The sequence below is a fragment of the Oncorhynchus nerka genome, linkage group LG1 (genome assembly GCF_034236695.1).
Source record: "Oncorhynchus nerka isolate Pitt River linkage group LG1, Oner_Uvic_2.0, whole genome shotgun sequence".
Classification (NCBI taxonomy): domain Eukaryota; kingdom Metazoa; phylum Chordata; class Actinopteri; order Salmoniformes; family Salmonidae; genus Oncorhynchus; species Oncorhynchus nerka.
Window position 1 is genome coordinate 26,171,101 of NC_088396.1, and position 10,217 is coordinate 26,181,317.

The following is a 10,217-nucleotide window of genomic DNA, read 5'->3' on the forward strand; positions in this document are numbered from 1 at the left end:
TTTTACCTGTTGTTGTTGTCTTAGCTGATTAGCTGTTGTTGTCTTACCCGTTGTCTTATCTAGCTCTCCCAATCAACACCTGTGATTGCTTTATGTCTCTAATGTCAATATGCCTTGTATACTGTTGTTAAGGATAGTTATCATTGTTTTAGTTCACTGCGGCACCCCTAGTCCCACTCAACATGCCTCAGATACCTCTTTTGTCCCACCTTCCACACATGCAGTGACCTCACCCAGCATAACTAGTGCGTTCAGAGATGCAACCTCTCTTATCGTCACTCAATGCCTACGTTTACCTCCACTGTACCCGCACCCTACCCTGTCTGTACATTATGCCCTGAATCTATCCTACCACGCCCAGAAATCGGCTCCTTTTATTCTCTGTCCCCAATGCCTTAGATCACCAGTTTTGATATCCTTTAGCCGTACCCTCATCCTACTCCTCCTCTGTTCCTCGGGTGAAGTGGAGGTTAACCCAGGCCCTGTGTGTACCCAGGCGCTCTCATTTGTTGACTTCTGTAACCATAAAAGCCTTGGTTTCATGCATGTAACATCAGAAGCCTCCTCCCTAAGTTTATTTTACTCACTGCTTTACCACACTCCGCCAGCCCTGAAGTCCTTGCCGTGTCTGAATCCTGGTTTAGAAAGGCCACCAAAAATTCGGAGATTTCCATCCCCAAATACATTTTCCGTCAAGATAGAACTGCCAAAGGGGGAGGAGTTGCAATATCCTGCAGAGATAGCCTGCAAAGTTCTATTCCCAAACAGTTCGAGCTTCTAATTTAAAAAATTAATCTCTCCAGAAATAAGTCTCTCACTGTTAGCGCCTGTTATAGACCCCCCTCAGCTCCCAGCTGTGCCCTGGACACCATATGTGAATTGATTTCCCCCCATCTATCTTCAGAGTTCGTTCTGTTAGGTGACCTAAACTGGGGTATGGTTAACACCCCGGCAGTCCAACAATCTAAACTAGATGCCCTCAATCTCACACAAATTATCAAGGAACCCACCAGGTACAACCCTAAATCCTTAAACATGGGCACCCTCATAGATATTATCCTAACCAACTTGCCCTCCAAATATACCTCTGCTGTTTTCAATCAGAATCTCAGCGATCACTGCCTCATTGCCTGCATCCGCTATGGGTCCGCGGTCAAACAAACACTCCTCATCATTGTCTAACGCTCCCTAAAACACTTCTGCGAGCAGGCCTTTCTAATCAACCTGGCCCGGGTATCCTGGAAGGATATAGACCTCATCCCGTCAGTAAAGGATGCCTTGTCGTTCTTTAAAAGTAATTTCCTCACCATCTTAAATAAGCATGCCTCTTTCAAAAAATGTAGCACTAAGAACAGATATAGCCCTTGGTTCACTCCAGACCTGACTGCCCTTGAACAGCACAAAAACATCCTGTGGCGGAATGCACTAGCATCGAATAGTCCCGCGATATTAAACTTTTCAGGGAAGTCAGGAACCAATACACGCAGTCAGTTAGGAAAGCAAAGGCTAACTTTTTCAAACAGAAATTTGCATCCTGTAGCTCTAACTCCAAAAAGGTTTGGGACACTAAAGTCCATTGAGAATAAGAGCACCTCCTCCCAGCTGCCCACTGCACTGAGGCTAGGAAACACTGTCACCACCAATTAATCCAAGATAAATCAAGAATTTCAAGAAGCATTTCTCTAAGGCTGGCCATACTTTCCTCCTGGCTACCCCAACCCCGGCCAACAGCTCCTTACCCCCTGCAGCTACTTGCCGAAGCCTCCCCAGCTTCTCCTTCACCCAAATAGCAGATGTTCTGAAAGAGCTGCAAAACCTGGGCCCATACAAATCAGCTGGGCTTGACAATCTGAACCCCCTCTTTCTAAAAGTATCCGCCGCCATTGTTGCAACCCCTATTACTAGTCTGTTCAACCTCTCTTTAGTATCGTCTGAGATCTTTTAAAGATTGGAAAGCTGCATCGGTCATTCCCCTCTTCAAAGGGGGTGACACTCTAGACCACATATGTCAGAGTCAAGGCCCGCGGGCCACATCCGCCCGCAAGAAGGTTTTTTACGGCCCCTGGGATGATCTTGATTTATTATTAGAACCGGCCCGCAGCAAGCCGGCAGCCCGCAGATCTTTTACACGCACCAATACTACATTTCCCACAATGCAAAGGTGACGCACCGAGCAGTAGGCTGCTTCATTTCAATATTTATTGGCACAGCAGTCGTCAGCATCACAGTAAAATTAACTTTCAGATACCCATCAAAAATGGCAAAACGGAAGGTGGATACTGAGAACCGGGGGTTTCAAACAAGGTGGGAGTCGGAGTATATGTTCACGAAGGTAGCTGGAAAACCTGTGTGTCTTCTGTGTGGAGAAAGTGTGGCGGTACTGAAAGAGTATAATCTGAGACGACATTATGAAACGAAACACGCGGACAAAAACAAGAATATGGACATGGAACAAAGGCTACAAAAGGCAGAGGAATTAAAACGAGGCCTCAAATCTCGACAGGCTCTGTTCAAAAAAGCCAAATCACAAGGCCAGGCTGCTGTCAAGGCCAGTTTTATTTTGGCAGAAGAGATCGCTAAATCAGCCCGGCCATTTACGGAGGGGATTTCATCAAAAACTGCATGATTAAAGTTTGTGACGAAGTTTGCCCAGAAAAAGGCAACTCTTTTTAAATGTGAGTCTGAGCAGAAACACCATTGCCGAGAGAGTAGACCAGTTGTCCATCAATCTAAAAGAGCAGCTTGTGAAAAAGGGAAAAGATTTTATTGCATATTCCTTGGCTGTGGATGAGAGCACCGACATTTCTGACATTGCCCAGTTGTCAATTTTCATCCGCGGAGTGGACTCCAACCTAAGCGTGACAGAGGAGTTTTTGGCTTTACGTCCTATGCATGGCACAACTACGGGGCATGATTTGTATGAAGAGGTGTCAAGATGTGTAAATGAGATGGAGCTGCCTTGGGAAAAACTCGTGGGTTTGACAACCGACGGAGCACCTGCGATGTGTGGACACAGGAGCGGACTGGTGGCGAAGATACGGGAAAAGATGCAAGAGGAAAACGCGACAGGTGAGCTGACAGCTTATCATTGTATCATACACCAGGAAGCGTTGTGCGGTAAAGCCTTGAAAATGGAGCATGTAATGAGCATCATCACGCGCACAGTTAACTTTATCAGAGCCAAAGGTTTGAATCACCGCCAGTTCAAGGCATTTCTGACGGAGTTAGAAACGGAGCATGGTGATTTGCCTTATCACACAGAGGTGCGATGGCTAAGCCAGGGAAAGGTGCTTCAAAGATGTTTCGAGCTTCGTGAGGAGATTTGTCTGTTCTTGGACAGCAAAGGGAAAGACACAACACAACTCCGAGACGAAATGTTTCTGTGTGAAATGGCTTTTCTGTGTGACATTACGAGTCATCTGAATGCAATAAACTTGCAGCTGCAGGGTCGGGATCGTGTCATCTCTGATATGTACAGTACAGTGAAGGCATTTAAAACCAAACTGACTCTGTGGGAGACGCAGATGCGGAAAGAAAATTTGAGCCACTTTCCCAGCTGCCAGACCATGAAAGAGAAGCTCTCTACCAGTGCGTTCCCGAGCACACAGTTGGCTGATAAAATAGGTATGCTTGCCGCTGACTTTCGACGCCGATTTGCTGACTTTGAAGCACAAAAAGCAGGTTGGAACTGCTCGGTAACCCATTTGCTGTTGACGTGGAAAGCTCACCACCAAACCTCCAAATGGAGTTGATTGACCTCCAATGCAATGATGCACTGAGGGCAAAATATGCGGCAGTGGGTGCTGCGGAGTTCGCCCGTTTCCTCCCGGCACAATGCCCCAGCTGCGCATCCAGGCTGCTCAAACGTTGTCTATGTTTGGCAGCACATACCTGTGTGAACAACTGTTTTCTTTGATGAACCTGAACAAAACATCACACAGAAGTCGACTTACTGCTGAACACCTCCACTCAATTCTGAGGATTTCTTCAGCTCAGAGCCTTACCCCGAACATTGATGAACTTGTGGAAAAGATGGGACACCACCAAGTATCACCCTCAACCTCAAACAAGTGAACATTACTGTGCAATCACATATTTAGAGTTTTTACTCAGTTCAAGTTTAAAAGTTAAAATTTAATATTTGTTTTCACTGCATGTTACTTCTCCTTAAACAAAGTGTTGTTTTTGATTAATAGATTTTTGCACTTTATTTTTTTGTATTTCAATCCAATTATATTTTAAAAATATTTCAGTTGAGTGGATGATAGAAAATTGCTATTATTGTTTTTTCTTTGAAGTAAATTTAGCCCACTTTTGCTAAAATAGAAAATATAGTCTACTGATGGTGCCTTGAATACCGGTTTCTTTCATTTAATGTTCATGTTATGGGGATATTTATATAAAGGAAATTTGTCTTTTGTGTCTGTTGAAAATTAAAGATTACTGACAGAGCCATAAGAAAATATTGCTTTATTTATCTGATCATATTGTAATATATTTGTTAGGTTTTCAGTAGGTTCAATTAGGTTCACTAGACTATATGCGTCATTTAAAAATTTTTCAATGAACATTCGAACAGTCCGGCCCTCGTCTTGTAGCTGATTTTTTTATTTGGCCCTCCGTCCATTTGACTTTGACACCCCTGCTCTAGACCCAAACTGTACCTATATCCATCCTGCCCTAACTTTCTAAAGTCTTTGAAAGCCAAGTTAACAAACAGATCACTGACCATTTCAAATCCCACCGTACCTTCTCTGCTGTGCAATCTGGTTTCCGAGCTGGTCACGGGTGCACCTCAGCCACGCTCAAGGTACTAAACGATATCATAACCACCATTGATAAAAGACAGTACTGTGCAGCCGTCTTCATCGACCTGGCCAAGGACTTCGACTCTATCAATCACCATATTCTTATTGGCAGTCTCAACTGCCTTGGTTTCTCAAATGACTGCCTCGTCTGGTTCACCAGCTACTTCTCGGATAGAGTTCAGTGTGTCAAATCGGAGGACCTGTTGTCCGGACCTCTAACAGTCTCTATGGGGGTGCCACAGGGTTAAATTCTCAGGCTGACTCTTTTCTCTGTATATATCAACAATGTTGCTCTTGCTGCGGGTGATTCCCTGAGCCGCCTCTACGCAGACGACACCATTCTGTATACATCTGGCCCTTCTTTGGACACTGTGTTAAACCTCCAAATGAGCTTCAATGCCATACAACACTCCTTACGTGGTCTACAACTGCTCTTGAACGCTAGTAAAACTAAATGCATGCTTTTCAACCGATCGCACCCGCCCGCCCGACTAGCATCACAACTCTGGACGGTTCTGACATAGAATATGTGGACAACTACAAATACCTAGGTGTCTGGATTAGAGGTCGACCTATTATGATTTTTCAACGCCGATACCGATTATTGGAGGACCAAAAAAGCCAATAACGATTAATTGGCCGATTATTTTTTTAAAATTTTTATGTATTTGTAATAATGACAATTACAACAATACTGAATTAACACTTATTTTAACTTAATATAATACATTTAAAAAAATCAATTTAGCCTCAAGTAAATAATGAAATATGTTCAATTTGGTTTAAATAATGCAAAAACAAAGTGTTGGAGAAGAAAGTAAAAGTGCAATATGTGCTATGTAAGAAAGCTAACGTTTCAGTTCCTTGCTCAGAACATGAGAACATAAGAAAGCTGGTGGTTCCTTTTAACATGAGTTTTCAATATTCCCAGGTAAGAAGTTTTAGGTTGTAGTTATAGAAATTATAGGACTATTTCCCTCTATACCATTTGTATTTAATTAACCGTTGACTATTGGATATTGTTATGGTCACTAGTGTAACAGTATAGCTTCAGTCCCTCTCCTCGCTCCTCCCTGGGCTCGAACCAGCAACACAACGACAACAGCCACCACATCGAAGCAGCGTTACCCATGCAGAGCAAGGGAAACAACCACCCCAAGGCTCAGAGCGAGTGAAGTTTGAAACGCTATTAGCGCGCGCTAACTAGCCAGCCATTTCACTTCGGTTACACCAGCCTCATCTCGGGAGTTGATAGGCTTGAAGTCATAAACAGCGCAATGCTTGACGCACAACGAAGAGCTGCTGGCAAAACGCACGAGAGTGCTGTTTGAATGAATGTTTACGCGCCTGCTTCTGCCTACCACCGCTCAGTCAGATACTTAGATACTTGTATGCTCAGTCAGATTATATGCAACGCAGGACACGCTAGATAATATGTAGTAATATCATCAACCATGTGTAGTTAACTAGTGATTATGATTGATTGTTTTTTATAAGAGAAGTTTAATGCTAGCAACTTACCTTGGCTTACTGCATTTGCGTAACAGGCAGTCTCCTTGTGGAGTGCAACGAGAGAGGCAGGTCGTTATTGCGTTGGACTAGTTAACTGTAAGCTGACAAGGTGAAAATCTGTCATTCTGCCCATGGACGAGGCAGTTAACCCACCGTTTCTAGGCCTTCATTGAAAATAAGAATGTGTTCTTAACTGACTTGCCAAGTTAAATAAAGATTAAATAAAGGAAAATATATATATATAAATATATAAAGTTTCCAAAACTGTCAAAATATTGTCTGTGAGTATAACAGAACTGATATTGCAGGCAAAACCCTGAGGAAAATCAAACCTAGAAGTGGCTTCTATTTTGAAAACGCCATGTTCCATAGCCTGCCTTTACTCAATTTAAAGGGATATCAACCAGATTCCTTTTCCTATCGCTTCCTCAAGGTGTCAGTCTTCAGACATAGTTTCAGGCTTTTATTTTGAAAAATGAGCGAGAAAGATAACATCGCGTCATTGTATGGGCGGGTGCCAGCAGCGTTTTGTATGTGTAACAGAGTTTGGGCAGTCATTGCCTTTCCCTCTCCGACTGAAAAAGACAGTTGCGGTTGATATATTATCGATTATATATTTTAAAAACAACCTGAGGATTGATTATAAAAAACATTTGACATGTTTCTGTGGACATTACGGATACTATTTGGAATTTGTCTGCGTTGGCGTGACCGCTCTTTCCTGTGGATTTCTGAACATAACACGCCAAACAAACGGAGGTATTTTGGATATAAAAATAATCTTTATGGAACAAAAGGAACATTTAGTGTGTAACTGGGAGTCTCGTGAGTGAAAACATCCGAAGATCAAAGGTAAACGACTAATTTGATTGCTTTTCTGATTTTCGTGACCAAGCTACTTGATGCTAGGTGTACATAATGTTTTGTCGAGCGATCGATAAACTTACAAACGCTTGGATTGCTTTCGCTGTAAAGCATATTTTCAAAATTTGACACGACAGGTGGATTAACAAAAGGCTAAGCTGTGTTTTGCTATACTGCACTTGTGATTTCATGAATATAAATATTTTTTGTAATATTATTTGAATGTGGCGCTATGCAATTCAGCGGTTGTTGATGACAATTATTCCGTTAACGGGATGGCAGCCATAAGAAGTTAAAGAAAGGTGAAATAAATAAATAAAAATCAGCCAGGGGCAACTGGTAGGGAAGAGGATGATTTAGGTGACCCAGACACAGGCCCAAAACAAGTTAAGCTACCCCAGTATCCCCTTGAACATTTAGGATTGCAAAACTAAAGAGATACAAGACACAGACACAGCAACAGAAGAGTAGATGGAGAGACACCAGACAAGACAGAGACCGCAACAGATGAATAGGATGATGGAGGAACTCCAGAAGAACAGAACAGGCCATAACAAACAAGAGGATAGACAAAGGAGACAGTAGCAAACAAGAACCTGAAACAACAACAGCCAAGACACAGAAAAAGTGGGGGGTCAGATGAAGAGTGAACGGGACACAGACTATCACTTCAAGCTGCTCTATATATTCTAAATTAGTTGTATTTATTTGTACAATTTATAACAGGTGAAATACAGACTGTAAAAATATCAAACATGGATTACAAAGAATTTGAGGTGAAAAGGCCTGTGAAATCACTATTAAAACAATTATTTACTTTTACAAGGTCAAGATGAGAGAGGAGGGTAGACAAGAGACAGCAACAGACAACACAGAGAAAGTGATGAGAGAGACAGAGGAGGGGTGAGCACACAGTAGACCATTACTTAAATCTGCTCTATGGATTCTAATTACTGCACAGTGTGTGTGAGAGAGGGTGTTTGGGTATGGTGGGATTATTTAATCAGTTTGGCTCAGAGGGACAGGTCAGAGTCTGTTTGAAGTTGTTGAGTGGTTTTTGGTAATACACTGTATATTACATGTATTACATGTATTACATGTATGTGTTCCAGAGAAGAGAGATCCACAGTAGCTATTATAAATGAGTACTGGCAGTGTCTGCTGTGGCAGGTGGGAAGGTGCAAGTTACCTGAAAAACATCTTCTCTCATTGTTGTAATTTCTCTTCCCAATGTTAATCTCAAAGTGCACCACATTCATGCATTTTACTGATGAAATTCCCTTTTATTTTTTTGACGGGGGAGATTGCCCCCGGACCCCCCTACTGGCTTTGGGCTAAGCCCCAAATATCTTCAAATCCTAGAAACGCCCTTGCAATTTCAACTGCCCCCTCAGTCACTTTATCCTGGCGCTGGATCGATCTGGAGAGATCAGTAATCGGTTAGCATAAATCTGGTGATCTGATGGACTAGACACTTTGAAAAATCTGCAAATGATGAGGCAAATCAGATTGACCCACTTGCCACAATGCTGGTGTGGGTGACTGCCAGCCCTGCCCCTCTCCCCCACATCACAGTGATCCCTCCCCACAGAAACCAGGGTGTCACTCTATGCCTGAGAATCTCAGCAAGGACACACAGAAGGAAAAGCCTGCCTGTCCTTTCAGACCTAGCATCGAGTCAATGTGCTTAACAATGAGACTGCTAGGTTAGTTTAAATTGGTCTTATTCAAAAGGCTGGGAAGTTAGTTGGATGATTAAAAATGGTAGACTTACTGCTGACTTTCATAGAGCCAAAAGCCGAGGGCTGCGGCACTGGTTTGCAGCTCTCTGCGAAGGAGGTGGTTCTGGGCCGACCAGACATGATCCAATCCCCGAATCAAATACTGTAGACTACGTGAGTGTAGATGTCTTGGTAGGTTTATCTTTCTAAACCTTCGCATCCAAAAAATAACAGTTCCTTAATATGAATGTTTGATTATTCACAATATGCTTTTTTTTAAATCAACTCCTCTGTCCACGAGCCTTGACAGCCGTTATTTAGTCTATCAATCACCCTTTTTCGTCCACTAACAGTAATTCAAAGCATCCTATTTCCCTTTGAGCCCTCGTTTTCCTTCAGTTGCTAGGCCTTGGAGACACGTCTTCCAAATAAAATAATCATGAAGCTGGCCTCCGAATAAACCCACTGCACTGCTGGTTTGATTTCTCTAGTTGAACACAAAATGACAAAAGTGAGACGGTCAGACATGGGGAATGGTTGCTGTATATTCCTATAGATGCAGGGCCATGCAGTTCCTCTTTATATTCCGATGTGAAGACTCAATGACCCGACCGCCATGGCTGCTCGCTCTCCTACCCTGCGGACGATTCAAACGGAAAAATCTGCCAGTTGCCCAATCAATACGTGAACGATTTCTACGGCCCTTCAAATTTGTCCCAACTCCATACACCGCGACGTCCAAATACGGGTCTTCTAGTATCGGGTCTTGAGGAAACTCTGTGCGTTTCGTTCTTCGGGAAGTGGCAGTCCAAGCCTGAAATTCTTCTTTATTCCTTCCTCCTCAGCTCGCTGTCTTTGTCACTACGGACCTTTGTAACGCTATTTGCGTAAATTGTGAGCCTTGGTTTTATGTGTAGATGCGCGTGGCGACAGGGTTACGCAAATAAACCACTGTAGAGAATCTGAGAATTGTGCATGCGCAAGGGTGATTCTGGGGTAGCCGATTCAGCCAATCCGAAGCGTATCCCTTGGCGATGGGCAGATAGCCCGTACTGTAGACCAATAAGGACGCTGTTCTTGTAAAACACATGGCATAATGTCCCTGACACCGCCCCTGGTGTTCAGAGGCTCGTGTCCGTGCGTTATGGGCACTGGGGAAATGGGCAGGGTAATCAGAGGGATTGATAGCAGTCTTAGCCAATCCAACTCAGGGACACACTAGTTGCACCAATGGTTGAACAGCTGCTACCGACAGTGCACCGGTAGCAAAGTTGCAATGCGGGGATTCGATTAATCTCACTCAGACGCCCGA

General features: G+C 43.3%; 1 protein-coding gene across 2 annotated transcripts in view; it reads right to left on the bottom strand.

Moving 5' to 3' along the window:
- Window positions 1-9,803, bottom strand: part of LOC115128222 (glycogen synthase kinase-3 beta-like) — a 42,347-nt gene extending 32,544 nt beyond the window's left edge. The window contains exon 1 of one of the 2 annotated variants that reach the window (XM_029657891.2): window positions 8,959-9,803. In XM_029657891.2, the coding sequence (XP_029513751.1) occupies window positions 8,959-9,046 (88 nt within the window). In that variant the 5' untranslated portion in view covers window positions 9,047-9,803. The remainder of the gene's footprint in view (window positions 1-8,958) is intronic. The other variant, XM_029657900.2, reaches the window with a different exon arrangement.
- Window positions 9,804-10,217: the final 414 nt, after the last annotated feature.